The sequence below is a fragment of the Hetaerina americana genome, unplaced genomic scaffold (assembly GCF_022747635.1).
Source record: "Hetaerina americana unplaced genomic scaffold, ioHetAmer1.1.p SCAF_9, whole genome shotgun sequence".
NCBI classification, from domain to species: Eukaryota; Metazoa; Arthropoda; class Insecta; order Odonata; family Calopterygidae; genus Hetaerina; species Hetaerina americana.
Window position 1 is genome coordinate 63958181 of NW_027287538.1, and position 16758 is coordinate 63974938.

General features: G+C 36.4%; 1 protein-coding gene across 1 annotated transcript; it reads left to right on the forward strand.

Moving 5' to 3' along the window:
* The first annotated feature begins 13583 nt into the window (after window positions 1-13583).
* On the forward strand, window positions 13584-15035 carry LOC139698600 (uncharacterized). The gene is made up of 2 exons (XM_071597443.1): window positions 13584-13691; window positions 14424-15035. Exons 1-2 carry the CDS (start codon window positions 13680-13682, stop codon window positions 15033-15035), a joined length of 624 nt encoding a protein of 207 aa, XP_071453544.1. The 5' UTR covers window positions 13584-13679.
* The last annotated feature ends 1723 nt before the right edge of the window (window positions 15036-16758 follow it).

Sequence of the window (16758 nt, forward strand, 5' to 3'; positions counted from 1 at the left end):
CCAGCCCTCGCGTTGATAAACTATGACGATGACACTGCATGTGGCAAACTTTAAATTAGTTTTGCCAGCTAATTAAGAAATTTTCAGCTACGAATAAAGTTCAAATATGTCTACACGGAATTAAAGAGTTTAAGTCCCAAGTATTCTAGTGAATTGTGATGTAATTAGGAGCTGAAAAGTAAACTTAAAAATTAGCCGCTTTTTAATTTCTTATATAAAATGGTAATTTAGAATTTGATGAAAACCCGCAGTTGAGGGCTTTGCTGGGCCAGAAGAGTTTAACAATTATTTCATGCTCTCTTAAATTAAATCTACCCTTCACGAAAAATACATAAAAGGAATCATTCGTAGGAACGCATAAAAAAAGGATTTTAAATATACTTTTTGGAGAATAATTGTTATACCTATTCACATCGAATCTACAACGCAGTAGCATTCATAGGAGTAACATTTTAAAATTTGAATTCATTTCTCAAATAACTCCTATTTGTGTTTTTTGACCTTCATAACAAAGAATAAAAATGTTTTGCGGTCAATGACGTTCTCATGATGAAGTGTTATTTCTTTATATCGATGATGATGTCAAATACGAATTTATGTATCATAATAATTCCGTATAGAACTTATAAATGTACTTTATTCTAAGAGCAATTCAAGTAGCCTAATAGGCAGAGCGTTGTACCATTAACTGATAAGGTTTCCGGGTTAAAATCCAGGTTAATACCTTTGGACAGCCCTATCTAAACTCCAAGCAATGTAATTTTCTACTTACTGAACTTAGGAAATAAATTGTGATGCTGATACCTTGTCCTCCCTACTCAGATGTGTGAATGTCACACACTTATAAAGCTTAAATTCAGGATGAGCTCTACCATCAACTAACTGAGCCAACTTTTGGGTTTTCCCTTTGAGGGAATGCAGTAGGTTTAAGCGTCTATCTGTCCTGTCATTGAAAGGTAAAAACATTGAATCCCTCGAATACATTGAGCGCTGATACCCGCTTCTCATTTCCAGTACCCACTCTCGGATCTGCTGAGTGTTTTTCAGGTCTACTTTCCTTCTTTTAAAGCTATTGCTTTATAGTAAAGAGAGGTCTAAAATAGACCGGGTGTTCAGTAGGACATCTAGTAAGAGATCATAATTCAAGGGAAATATCAGATATTGCGGCAGTAGTAATCGTATGGACCCGAAAAATTATCATCTTTGAATATCACTCCTCTGTTAAAAATGAACGCTGTTCGCAGTTCAACCGGAACATAGGAATCATTTAAAGATCTATCACATCGCAAATGTAAAAATGTCACAAATCTTAAAAAAATATACGGCCACACCACTGATAGATAAGTAGTTGTCTTTATTTTGGAGCCAGATTGAGACTGTGGAGTCTCTTCTACCACCTCGTCACACATTTAAAATATTAAACTTACAGATAAATTTCACAAATTATGCATAAATAGCAATAAAATTAATGCATATAATATCTTAGGACTAACATTTAGCAACACAACGCATTAGTTGTCGAGTTAATAAAAAACTATAACACAATATCTACAACATACACACATCAATACATACAAATACTATACTACGTCTACCAATACATGTACATGCAAACAATACTTGTAAAACAAAATTCTTGGTTATATTTACAAACGCCAACACAAAGTATGATGCTCCTGCGAAATAAAATGGAAGGACCTCGAAGTTTGTTTATAGCTGGATTATTACTGGTTGGTTTCCTGGGAAATTAGTGATTTATGAAGTGCGTGCTTGAATGATGGGAGAGATGGTGTATTAGTTACGTATAACGGATAATAGCTCATTCCTTTGACAAAATGCTGTGACTGCAAATTACTGGTTGCTTGTAGTTATTCTGTGATAAGGGATAACGAGTTTATGATTACCTCTGGTATTTAGTTAATGTATTCTATCAAGGCTATTGAAGCCATTTGTAAATTACTGTGGGGTTTTATAATTTAGTATTTGATAGAGTAAGGACAGAATGTGGAGTTTCCTGCGAGGTTCCAGAAATAGTCACTTTAGTTTGTTAAATATTCTGTGATGAGATCTGCAATTTTCAAATTGTAAATGAAGCGTACGCATGAGTTAACTTCCCTTTGTAGTTTTACCGGCAGCTCGTTTGAAAGATCTTGCCACGTTATGCTACCATAATCAAAGTGAGGAATAATGGGAGAAGAAACTATCTGTTTTTTTATGTGATGAACATAACATACTGATATTTCCTAAGGGAGAGGAGGGATTGATTGACGGTTCTGCAAGTTTTAAAAAGTTGTGAAGATCATGAGAAATTTCCATCTACAATGAGACCTAGAGTTGTAACAACATTCTATAATGGAATGACTGTGCCTTGAAGATACAAGCTAGTTGAGACAAAAGTGTTTGAAATACAGCTATAGATTTTAGCAGTTTAGGATATCCAATCACTATAGCTTGCGCATTATGTGAATTTAGGCCCATGAAGTTTTGCGTTCTCCATCTTGTCATGTTATTGAGGTCAGCATTAATTTGTTGTACGGCGAGAGGAAGGTTGTGCGATTGTGGTCCTTCGATATATCTGGAGGTCGTCTGCATACAGGTGATATTTGGAGTGTTGAAGAGATGAAGAAATGTTATTAATGCACAACGGGTATAGTAACGGCCTCAGTATTGAGACCTGTGGAACACCGCGCGATTTATCGAACCAGGAAAAGTCTCACCAGCCACCACTCTTTGTCGGCGTCCTGAGAGATAAGAGGAAATCCATGTAGTGGCGGTTCTTGAAAATCCAATGCAAGTTAATTTAGCCAGAAGTACATCTTTCTCAATTGAATCAAATGCTTTGCTTAAATCAAGTAGGGCAAGAATTGTGACCATCCTTTTATCCATAGCACGTCGAAGGTCATCAGTTATTCTGACCAAGCTGTAGAAGTACTAAGAGCCATGCGGAAGCCAGATTGGAATACATTTAGAATATTACGCCGAGACATAAAATCTCTTATTTTTTCATGAAAAGGTTTTTCAAGCTTTGGATGAGATAGGAAGGATGTTAATTGGTCGGTAATCTGGAGTTGTGGTTTTTGATTTTTTAGGATTGGTCGTTTTAATTCATTTTTCCAGAAATAACTAAATTTTTCCTGAGATAGCGAGCAGTCGAAAATATTTGTGATGCATGGAAGTATGAGAGGAGTTAATTTATGTAGAAGAAGTATAGGCATTCTATCCAGCCCTTGAGCTGTGGATTTAATTTGTCATTGCGAACATCTAATTGTGTTACTGGCACAAATTTAAATGCATAAGCAGCGCGTAGATAACTATTAAATTGATGTCTGTGTAAGGGCAGTGAATTTTTTTGGCCCCCTGCGCACTTTAACAACTTCATACCGCCCGACCTGTATTCATTAATTGGGGACCAGGGTTCAACAGCTGACTGCATAACTTAGTCATTTAAGTTTTTCAATTAACATCAAACAAAAAAAATCGATGGCCTTTCGCTTTCTAAGACACGTGCTAACGGATGAACCGGGGAAACTATTCCTTTCCTATTCTATCATCCCTTTAGACTGCTTAAGAGAACTTTTTTGTACTATTAAGTACAAATAAAATAGTAATAAGGTTTTTATAGGGATAAAAACCAATACCTTGCCAACAGATAGTACTTGCTTCGTTTCAACGTAGTGATCTTAAAGATTTGAAAAGTTAATGTCAAAATTTATTCTATTTCTTAATTGTCAGGTATTCTTCGTTAAAATCCAGCAAAGAAAAGTCAGCGTAGTTGAAAAATAAGAAGTTTTTGTTTTACAGGGTCAAACGATGATGAAATTTATCTATTATCTATTGCATAATATTATATGCAGAAAGTTATTATAGCCTTTTTATCATTGGAAGTTTCCCCCCCAATGAATTACTGAGTTATCTAACTGGAACGTTTAAGTTTCGATCTTATCTACATGCCTTGCGTGCCACATTCATTCCTCGTTGTTTTTCCAGGTGAAACATTTTAATTGCTATCTAAATCCTCGTTACCGGAGCCTGTTTACCTAAATGATGACCTCCTTCTAATGTTTCGCTTTCGTGACATCCAAATTGAGCATATTGCGTTTTGTGAATTATTCATGCGCAATTAACTCACAGCTGTAATATTGCAATCGCGATATTAATGGGAATTTAGTGATGTGATTCTGATGCAACATACTTGTTCTGAGGTAAGAAGCCTTAGGCCAAACTAAATTCAACTACTTCTACTAAGACTTCAAAGCGTGAGAAAACCAGCAGTTATTTTTAAATTTTGGAAAGATCTAGTCCAAGGATGAATTTTCTTTACACCGTAAGCATTTACCAATTGGTTGTCAGATACAAAATCTGCAACGTGTCTGACGATGAAGAAATTCGTAATATTCAACATTTATGAAGCGGTTAATTTACATGATTTCGTAGACCTAAGAACATTTAATTTTGTAGCATATTATTTTCTTTATGAAAGTGGTATTTCAATTTCACACTAATATTAAATTAAAAAGAAAGCCATTTGACATGAAAATATCTTGCTCCTAATAGCATAATACCTAAGCGACATAAGTCATAAGTGGTAATGATCAGAGTTATTAGAGTAGTTTCAAACTTATACACGCCATTATTTCACAGCTAATCAAGCAAGCTTTGAAAACACTTAGCAAGGCACAACTGAATTAATATTTAGTTGGTTTTCCCTGTACACTGACGATACAAATGAATTCACTCCTCGTAGTCTTCTCCTGTCATATTGGTACTTGCGAATATACTTTAATGGAATCTGTTTCAATTCCTTTTGCATTTTTTTCCATAATATTCTTTCTTAGAACTATATTCATGAATAGTATGCTTAAGAGCTGTGTATTTACTGGAAAAAATTTGTAAACAAACAGATAAAAAATAATGCACGCATAAAATTGAACGAACTTCAAGAGTGAAAGTTGTAAGCGTTACTTTGGACTTATTTTTGAAAAGTCGAATCATTCCAACTTTCGGAATGTTATAGTTAATAGGTTTGCTCCAGGAAATAATAAAACGGTAGAATCTCACAGGAGTTTTCGGGCGTGGCTCTTTCTTTCACTTATTTCCTGAATCCGGGATGTGGCAAATACGAACGGTTCAAATGATCTCATAAACTAATAAAATTAACTTGAAAGAATTTCATTTTCCTCGGGATGACATTATGATTTATTCTCCTTTGGTATTATATGCAATCATTTTACTAGCAATTTTCTCCGGTTGTACTCTAAAATCACTCATGGGATCATGGAATATATTTATCTGTCCTTTGGGGAAGCACTAATACAATTCTGAATGATTTCCCAGGGACATATCGTTTGGACATCTCGTGCAGGGGTGAAGCCATTACTTTTCTTTCTACTTACTGGACACAACGCAGAACTTTTTGATACATTCAAATGCCACATACAATCGTACCCATGGTATTTCTACATTATTATTATTATTAAAAATACACATGTGCTGATAGACATTGTCAGGTGGCACACAAGTCCCAAATAATTGCAAAAGATAATACATAAAACTAGACTTCAAAACACAAATCTCTTTAACAAAACAAGTGAATCCCCATCCCATTTACAACCATTTATCAGCAAGAAAAAAAAAGATAAATTAAAAAAAAAATTAAGCTATTACATATAATACCATACACCACATATCAATCAAATTATTACATATATGCCTTACATCTACTCTTAAAAGTATACACTCTGTTAGGAAAGGGCTCGAATATTTTTGCAGGTAAAGTGTTCCACTCAACAATTGTTCTATTTAGAAAAGAAATTTTTTTTTTATTTGTTCTCTGTGCCCGGCATTTTATCTTAAATTTGTGATCATTTCTGCCTATAAAATTTGGGTTCCCCGCCTCTTTCCTAAGATCTGCCCAAGCTTTCTCCCCCTTCAAAATTCGGAACATTCCACAAAGTCTGCTTACTTTTCTTCTAGATTCTAGAGGTTCCCAGCCCAGCGTTTCTAGCATGTCAGACACACTCTCCTGTGCACATACATATATTAGCTAGCTCTATCAAATCTACTACATGCTAATAATATAATGCTATTATCTTTTAAATAACAATAAAATTCATTTTATATATCACTAGCGACTTAATAAGCTTTAAATTAAAAAATCCACAATGCATATTTCTTTTGTAATTTATTTTCAATAACAGATTACCTAGTTTATGAACTCTCCGGACTGTCTAATCTTCTTATCGTGTTTGTAGCAAAAGTGAACTATTTAAATGTTGATGTTGCGTTTAAATTAATGTAACCTAACGGCAAATGCCGATAATTAATATTCAGTACTAAGTAAATTACATATATTTTAAATAAGAACTGTCATGCTGGATGCTAATTAGAGACTATTACGTAAGAAAAATTCTGGAAATTTATAAATTAACTATCCTTTTTAATTTCTTTTCGTAATTTCAGTGATGGAACATTAATGATTGACCAGATAAATAAACAGGATTCATTTAACGTTGTTACGATTTGAATCTCTTCCCGCGATCTGCTACCATTTAAATATCAACCAGCTCTTCTTGATTTAATTTCTTTATAATTCTAAACCACCCAATAGATTTAATGCATAAATTTTTAAAGCTAGATACGATAAATTTATATATTTGTTAATATAAATATATATGAAATTGAATATTTTTACACGAGTTAAAGCACTCACTTTAATGCTGAAGGAAATAAAATCTATTTCATAACCAATAATTTTTGTTAAATGTTGAATGGCATTGTTGTGTATCTGCAATTTGTAGTACAGTATCACACACAATTAATTTACATTAAGGAGTAAACAGATATGAGTTTCCTGAATCATACTCGTACTAAATTCATGTTTTATTAACTTTGTCTCTTCCATAAGGAAGCGTGTTTAAGTGGACGCACGTAGTTCTAAACATTATAGTATCTATCAACTTCACATTTCTTAGAATTATTGCATCCAAACTGAATAGTGAATTCCCAAATGAGTCTAATGGATCCAAATCTCAAGAAATAATTGTTTTCACTTAAGCAAGCTTTCTTTTGTATTTCCATCGCCAAATTCATTTTCCGTAATATCTCCATGAGCTATAATCTATTTTTCATTCACTAGGACACTTTTACGTTTTGCGTTACAGTTCATTGCAAATCTAATGACCTGAGCAAGATTAACCTTGATCTGGAGGTAATTGAAAAGCTGGCATTTGCGGATTGTTCAATACAAGTTCCGAACAAATTTGCGTGAAACTAATTAATGAGCTAAAGGGGATACACGCACTTATTGAAGACTCCGACTCAATTAAAAATGGGACCCTCCAACCAAAGTAAGGTCAATAAATGTTTACATGACTATAACGTAAAAGTATGTTCATTGGAGAAAGTTCGACACAAATTTCAAATGAGCCTCGCAGTAGAAAAGGGCATATAATAAGCAAATGAAACGCAAACAGGTAATTTGCAGCATGTCAAAGAACACGTCGACATCAAGTAATCGAAATTGAGTTTGGTCTTATTTTTATTTTATTCATACTTCAATAGAATTCTTCTGACACTAGAGTAATGAGAATTCGAGTCTACCTACCTTATTGAAAGTGTAAGATTTCATTAGCAAAAAATGTCATCTACATCCATAGTTTTGCCACCCTTCCCGATCAACATGTGAGCACGGATTTGAAATATTTTATAATATGTAAGCTAAAGCATCGCACAATCAAGTGGTCTCTCATTTTCCAGGATGGTAAAGTTACCCAAAAAATGCTAAGTTCACAATCTAATCAGTAATCATACCAATGTTTCCAATATGCGAAAACGAAAGACATGAATACAAATATGCGTCAAGACGTCAGTAAGATAATGCAAAGTTCGCGTGTAGAGATGGATCCAACCAATCCTATGGATAATAATGCATTGAATGTTGTCCTTCTGAATCTGTTCATAGAAGATATGGAGAATCATAGTTATTCACTGACATTCAAAGGAATGAAAGAAGTTGTCACTCATTCCGAGGCACTGCTGACTGTCACCGATTATTGGCCATGGAAAACAATGATAACTGACCTTGACAGACATGAGAGAACAAACCAAAAAAATCACACAATATGGACGTAAACTCACTCAAGAATGAGGATAATAGGTGGGCCGACCAACTTCTCCATCAAAAGGAAGCAGGTATACCCGCACACACGCGCGGGAGGGCCTTTTTCGTTATCCAAAGTCAGGGAAAGTGCTGCCAGAACTTCCCTCGGCTTAAGAAAACCTATTTCCGAGGCAAGCACAATGATTTGAAACAACTGCTATACAAAATACGAACTGAAAAAACTTGAAAAAGAATGTTGATTTCTTCCTATATGAAGTGTCTGTCTTGGACAATGAAAGTCGAGAGTTTTCTCTTTGCGAAGTCGCAATATATAAAAATTGCCTCTCTCAACTGACGGGTTACATCACAGCGCTCAATGAAAAGCAGGGAAGAAGAGCCTCCAACAGAGCATTTGGTTTGAATTAGTAGTTCTTCAGATAGTCTCAATAGCTCTTGAATATACTCTTATTGAAATATTTCTCTTGCCATCCCCCCCCCCCTGTGTCTCTCCCGTCCTTTCTTCCTATCTCTGATCCTAGAAAATTCTTTTAGCTAAAGAGATCCCTTTACTATTTCTCCAAGAGAAATGACGCAGCTAAGACCATAATAAATTTCAATTTATTCCAGAGTGGCACTCAACATTCGTGTTAACTCTGTGTGTCATAAAATAAGTTGTTTGCTTTATTATCACCCGAGAATGTCATTTTTCTTCAAATTAAATTTTGGAAGACACCAATTTCTCGAAAAAATTTTAGCACTTGAAACAACGCAGGAAATTTCCCTCGAAATACTATGGGAATGAGATTTTTGCACACCTCTTGAAAGAAAGCACATGTTCTGATGAAGAAACTTCTCCGTTTTGTGATGAGTGCAGTCATGTAACCAGTCAATTGTCCTATGCAGTTTTTAAATATCGCTCCGTCCTAGAATAAAATTAGCAATTTTCATATTCCGATATAGGCATCGCATGGGGAAAGAAATTATCCTTCTTCTCCAGGTTGACATTAGGTTTCCCTTACCCACCGATTTTTATAGCAGTGTGTACGCATTTTACTTTGAGAAATGGTCGCTTCAAACCTTCGTGCTTGGCTTGGAAGCAGGAGTTTTTTAATTCGAGGGAAGTTTCGTCCCAACGAGGGCCACGATGCGTTCCGAGTATCCGGACATCGTCAACATGCCTCACGGCACAAGAGCAGCGACGTATTTCCGTGACCCAAATGTTTAGCAGGATAAATTAGTCGGACTATGTGAGTGAACAATGATAGAATTTGAGCGAAACTTAAATTTACGCGACAGTCTGAATGTTGGCCTTGTTAGCGTTTTGCCTCGTCAGATGAGTGAGCTACCGGCAAAATAATGACTCCAACCGAGGGAAATGAAAATGCGTAATATTCGAGATTATCCTTTAAAAAACGTTTGGCTTCTGAAAATTCAACGTTCCATTCAGCAATAAGATACAAGGCAATGAGTAAAACATTTGTAGTTAATCGACTTGTCAGAACTAAGGACATTTGAAGTAGATACGTACATGGACAATTATTTAACAGGCTAAGTCTTCATTCTCCTCTCATTAATTCTGAAGTTTCATTTTGTTTTTCTGTTAAAAAAATTGAATAATAATTCTACAAGACGGTCATCCAAGTGGAATTTTTTTAACGCTAGGTCTAATATTTTATTTATCGATTTTAAGATTGCTTACAAATAAACGTCATGTTCGCGGTAGATCTTCATTATCAAACGTTTTTTCAATCATAATTTTAATCAGCATATATCTTCGTTTTCTATCTCACCAGCAACGTTAAGATCAAATTGCTTTCTTACCCAAACACAAATATTAAGAGGGCCCCACCTTATTATCCCTCTCGGGCTGAGAAGCACGAAGGAATTCATCACATTACATCTTTTTAAGTCAATGTAAAGTGCCTAACGTCTTTCTAAGAAAATGCGTTAAGGGTTGAAAAAATTCTTACAAAGTTTAGACGTGCCGTTTGGAATTAAGTTTAAAGGAAAGCAAAGGAAAATCTCCAAAGTTCGCCATGTTAAGGCTTCCGGCATTTAACTACACGCAAATTTTAATGGTGTGTTTCTTCACTCGGTGAAACTTTATTAGGTCGTTCCCAAAGAGGAGCAAATTCGTTACTCCGTTCAACGCTACCTATCAGAGCATATCTCCCTCCCAACGCCATCACACTATTCAACAGAAGGAGAAATCGCATTTCACGAGTACGAAGAACTCTGAAAAATGACTTTCAAAAAGAGACTTCGAGTCGATAGCTCACGAAACTTTTTACTTAAACAGAGTTAAAGTGACACGTCGTATATATCGATAGCGTGAGGATTATCTGTATAACATGATGGCCAAAGGCCTATAAGGAGGTCAAAGGGGAAGGTAAAGCCAAGCCATTAATTCTGAAACTCAGTCCGTCCTTCCAAATATATGACTTCAACGATGTTTAAGGAGAGGTAATTTCACGGGAGTAACTTTTAAATGGAAGAGAATTTCTTGAATATTCAGTAATAAATCTTTAAGCATCAAAATTGAAATAATAAGCGAATTACTATCATCAAATTATTGTTTTTTTGAGAGTTTAACCGTATGAAGTTTTCACGTTTTAGATGGGTAACCAAATTACGATTCTCGATAAGTAGCCATTACTATCCACTTATGAGCATTTACTTACTGAAAAAGGACATTATAATTTACTTTATAATGTATTTCCTTAAAAAACTGAATTAAGGGAGCCGTCTATATGAACGATTCCCCGCATCTCTTCATTCAAATTAAGTAATGCGAGTTTTAATGACGCTCAAAAAAGGTATAACATTGAACAAAAACATTTTTTCCTTCTTCGATGTTCTTGATACAAAAATCTTCTGCTAAATACTGATTCGCATTTTAAAAACTATGAGTAGGTTTAGAACTTTCAAGATATTACATTGAGTAAGTCTAGTTATCCTCGTTAAAATAAATAACCTCCTATTAATTCCATTATTGATATTATTCCCAGTAACACATTAATTAATATGAATGCTTAACTCATAATCGCTTGAAAGGCTTACTTCATTTCATCCAAATCTGCATATCTGTATTTCTATCTTTATTGCGCCGATCCAAATGATGAAGGCTAATTCATATATCTACAACGATTTACGCTGCGCATATGAGTTACATCCTGAAACAAATAAAATATCCTAATAGGTTCAAGTAGCATGGAATGTTTCGTAATTCGATGACCTGAATGAAGTTAGTTTTAGATGAAGACGGAAATGACTTTTCGGGTATATTTGTGCGCGGTTCTTTTCTTTTTTAACGCCACTACTTTCGTGCAGAAGTTGCAGAGGATTTGCTAAAAGCCGCAAACGATGACCCAGGTTTTCTAAAAAAGGTCAACATTACTGGAGATGAGTCATGAGCCTACGGCTATGATCCTGAAACAAAAGTCTCGGTCTTCCCAATAGTCGGTTTTCGAGATAAAGGAGAATGTGACGATGCAGCAGATGACCATTCCGAAAAACGGTAAGACGATAAGTGTGTGAAGTCCTAAGGGGAGTATTTTGAAGGGGACTAAGTCTTCATTGCTCTAGGTGGGCTATTTTTCTCAAACTAGTGTATGGCTGGATCCTTTCCGGAAAGATCTTATTGTAAGATTTGAAGTTTAACAGAAGAATAAGTACCAATGTATTGAATTTGGGAGATTCTTTTGAACGCATGAGTCTTTTAAGTATATATAGGGTCTGTCCCAATAATATTTAGTCTTTTTCGACTCAAAAGTCATTGTCCACAAACAGTTAGTGCCTCGGATACAGTCAGTGAACAGTAATCTTTACGTGAAAGTCTTTGAAAGGTGGTGAAAATGATTTCAACGCGTCAGGAAGGAGACCTTTGTCAAACGGACGCGCTGCACCATGACAACCCACGCGCTCTGTCCCACACCACCTTCCTCGTGACCTGACCAAGCTGACCCCTACCGCCTAAGGTCCCGATGTGACACCGCCGGACCTCCTTTGGCTCCCAAGAATAAAAAGGAGCTTCAAAGGCAACCATTTGGGAATGTTAGATAACTTTGAAGAGGTCGTGACGAGGTATTTGACGTGGTTTCCTCCGACGCCTTCCAGGAGGCGTACCTCGACTAGTAGAAACGAAGTGTCGGTGCAACCTGGTGCTATTTTGAAGAATTTTAATAAATTTTACTTTTATCTACAATTCATTTTTTCCCCAAATTTATTCCACTTTATTTTTGGTCAGACTCTGTATATACTTTTAAGACTCATTCTCACTCGTGTGTGTGCTGGGCAAATTAATATTACCGAGGAGCTCCAGTTTGTGAATACGGTATCTTAACCTCAATTCACTAGCAGTTATAATTAACATCAATTCTCGTGTTGTTTAAATTTTATTAGAGTTATAATATTTGGTCGCAACGTCAAATAGAATGGAAAATATGATTTATGCAGCAATACCGGTTACGCCGAAAGCTGAAATATGGAATGCAACCTCGTAGGATACAAGAGAGGGGCGGGAGTGCCTTGCCATCCCTATTTTGGACATGAAAATTGGGCCTAGTGGGCAAGACGTCATGCTGCGGAGTGACTTGTTACCAGGGAGAAACAATAATTAATACATATGTACTGAAAACTGAAAACATACCCCACGCATATGGGTAAAATTTCCGTCACTAGGAACTCTAGAATAAGACCCAATCCCCGAAAATGTAACCTGCAAATTTTATTGCATGTAAAAGAAACTAACGGCTTAATAACCAAAATTGAACGTGCCTTACAACTCTAACAACATCACTTACACTTATGTATAAAAAAATATTTGAAATCATATGATTCTTTAAATCATTCAATAAACTGGATTTAAATTCATTAATTTGTGCTTATAGAGGAGTAAAAAGGGAAATTCATGCAATAATCTCTTGATTGACGCTTGATATCACTTCGGAAATCAGTTGGTTGGTGCATAAAAACATAGAGTTGTCGTCGAAAAGTGACATGATTTTTTACACGCATTAATTATGGTAGGGTGAAGTAAAAAATGTATTTTGAAATACTACAAATATGACTCAATAATCATAACATTTCCATAGTTTACATTTAAATTGCTTCCTAATAGATTAAGCTGAACCTCTCAAATCATACTTGGCTTAATAACGATAACCTGTCATTTTCTATGCAAATTCTAATATTCATAGTTTAGCATAAAAAATTAAAGAGTTTTATCGATGTTGTCAAGCCTTTCATTAAACCATTTTCCACAAGATAGTGTGACCAAGGAATGGACTAGCTAGTAACGATCTAAGAAACATGACAAGGCAGTTGTGTGCTAGATACATACTACGCACTTTGAAGCCACTCACCGAGAGACCAGTTTTCTTCACATGGTAGTTAGGTAAAGCGGAAGAACAGTTAGAGGAGCCGTCACGGACGAAAGTATGAAATAGAAAGCCGCAAATGCGAGCTGGAGGGGAGCACGAAGCATCGAAATTACTCGAGTATATCAGGAGTATAAAAGCAATGGCAGACCACCCATCAAGTCAGTCCAACCCTCAAATCACCTCCGACAACAACAATCACCATGAAGCTACTGGTAAGACTTACGTGATTACTTCACGTACTGCACCTGCCTCTCACATCCTTCGGCTATTTTAAACAGATAATATTTATTCATTAAATCATTTATAAGATTTATTACAACTGTAAGAACTAACTGATAACAAGTATCGAGATTGAATTAGTATAATGTATTCTTTTGTGTTTTCCGTTAGCAATTACATTTTTAGTTAAATTTTCTATTTAAACTACAATAATATAACGATCGTGCTAATATGCGATAGAATTAGAATCCGGTATCCGATAAACAAAAAGAAAAAAATAAAATCTAGATTTTTATAATCATTGTGCAAAATACTCTCCCATTCTATCTATCACATATTTTTTATAATTTAAAACGCGAAAAAATTTATATAAAAGAATGTTGATTTTTTTAGATTAAAAAAATAAATTTCTGATGTGAATGTCTCTTGAAATTTTGGCCACGTATTTCAGTATAGAAATCACCACGAAAGTAGTCAACGTTGTAATAAAATGCGAGCATCACTGCATATTTCCCTTGAAATTTCTAATAGTAACTATGTAAATAAGAGAACGAACGATTCATAAATTCAGACAATCATTTCGCCAATATTTCTTGTGACACGATGTTTTACTAGTTCGTACTGATATTCGGGGCACTGATCGTCGAAATCGAGTGAATTTTCTCATCGCTTCCCCGTTCGACATGATTATGGTGATGAAAAATTTTGTTCAATCACTTTTTCAGCCGTGCACTCTACCCTTCTTGGCGATCTTCGCCTTCTCGTCCTGTGAGGAATCAGCCAAGGAGAAGAATAACGCCAAGAAGCAAGACAAGAGGGGTCTGTTTGACCTAGGCTACGGAGGAGGTCATGGTTTCGGAGGTGGATTTGGCGGCGGCTACGGTGGATACGAAGAAGGACACGTCAAGACCGTGACTCTCACCAAGGAAGTCCCGTACTACGTCCCCAAGCCTTACCCAGTCACCGTGGAGAAGAAGGTCCCCTACCCGGTGCCGCACCCAGTCCCGTACCCCGTCGACAAGCCCTACCCCGTCCACGTTCCCAAGCCTTACCCCGTCCCGGTCGACAAGCCCTACCCTGTCACCGTCGAGAAGCCAGTCCCGTACCCCGTTCACGTCCCCGTCAAAGTCCCAGTGGCTCAACCTTACCCCGTCGAGATCCCTAAACCCTACCCGGTGGCCGTGCCCAAGCCCGTGGCCGTCCCAGTCCCCCACCCGGTGACCATCAAGAAGCCCGTGCCGATTTTCGTGCACCACGGAGGTGAACACGGAGGATACGGTGGTGACAGTTCTTTTGGGTTCGGAGGTCACCATGGTGGATTCGGCATTCACCACTGAATCTCGTCAACGTGAGGGGGAGGGGGGGGGAGGGTTTAGTCGGAGAAAAATAGGGAAGTGTTTTTTTTGGTCATTGAATCCCGGGCTAAAAAAAGAGATGAGTGTGGATCCAAACCCCGACGATGGAAAAACCACCTGCGCTCGCGGCTCCGGCGATCAACAAGCCGAACAACATTCACTGCATGATTTGAAATTCCAATGATTATTTACCGGTGGGAAACGGAACCATTGCGAAGCTTTAATCCGCTTCCGTAAGCCTACTCTTTTTTTTTTACATCTCCATCCCGTGCAGTGCACCCACCATCCATCTCCAAAACCGGTCGGAAACTGTTTCCTGATCCATGTGAAAGCCTCGCCTTGAAAAATAAAAAAAAATGATCGCAACTGTTTATCTCTGTGTTTTTGTTGGCCAAATTTACGTGCCTCGTCAAGTTACAATCAGTTTACGAAAGGAAAGGTTACGGGAAGAGCTTATGAACGGCCAGTGGAAGTCATTATAGAAATATTAAAACTGTGGAATTAAGAATAAAAAACAAAGATTCAAGCATCAAATATGTCTTTATTTCGCAAACTTGTGAACGAATTTCTCATTAGTCAGGCGGAAACCTTCTCTCCCTCGGTTTATTTTGTAACTTAAACCGAAAGGCCATTCTAGCAACATTGGCCTTTCTATTTAGTCGAACTGTGATGAACAAATGTTCACGCGTGTGTTCACACGCGTGGTAATTTGTTTCTCACGTTTCGACTAAATAGAAATCAATAATTTTCTACCATTTTACTCATTGTTTTGGAAAAACTTTATGTACTCATTTATTTCCGATTAGTCAAACCCAAACCAATAGAATATTTTCAAGGGGCAATAGCAGTGTTGCGTTTTTTTATAAGTCGTAATCTCAGCGAATCCGCCTTAACCGAAAATTTTTGTTTGAGTTAGGCGTTCAAATTGTGATCCCAACTCTTTGTAAATGATTTTATTACACGTAAATAATCCGTTTGACTAAATACTGTGCATATAAATACAAAATATCTCTATTACGCCACCATTATAAATGTTCGGAAGCTATATTCACCTGTATTTCCCTACCCACATATTTCTATTGGTTATTTTGATCCTGCCTCCTGATAAAAAAATAACCATAGCAATTCAAGACTGCTTAAAACCAACTGAAAATTACATCTTGGTTTAAAAAACTATAACTTGAATGTCATACTTCACGAGAGTGATCCGGTAATGTCTTATTTCTTGGACGTTCCACAGAAGAAAAAATCTCACATCCGTCGCTTAAAAGCTACGAATGTCAATATGAGGAAATCTGCTAGGCGATTTTGTTTTATTTGTAAACCAACTTCATTTTAGGAAATAAATAAAAAATAAATCGTCTTAATGAGGAAATCAACTCATAAACAAATCTCCCCCGCTATCCTGAGAATGACTGACGTTAAGTGTCAACAAACGAGTAATCTTTGACGGCGATGGCTCACTACGTTTTTCCCCCAAATTATACTTAAAAGTTTTGAAGATGAGATGTGACCAAAGTCTGCCCCACTAGAATAGCGTTATTGTTTCCCTAAAATATTTATTATAATTTTTGAGTCTTTTGATTCGCAACGCTTCCAGTCAATGTTTTTCTTTCGATTCCCTCGACCACTAGCCTGAAGACGCACGCAGAAATTTGATAATATTGAGAATAAGGCGGGATTTCAAAGAAAATCTTACTTTTTT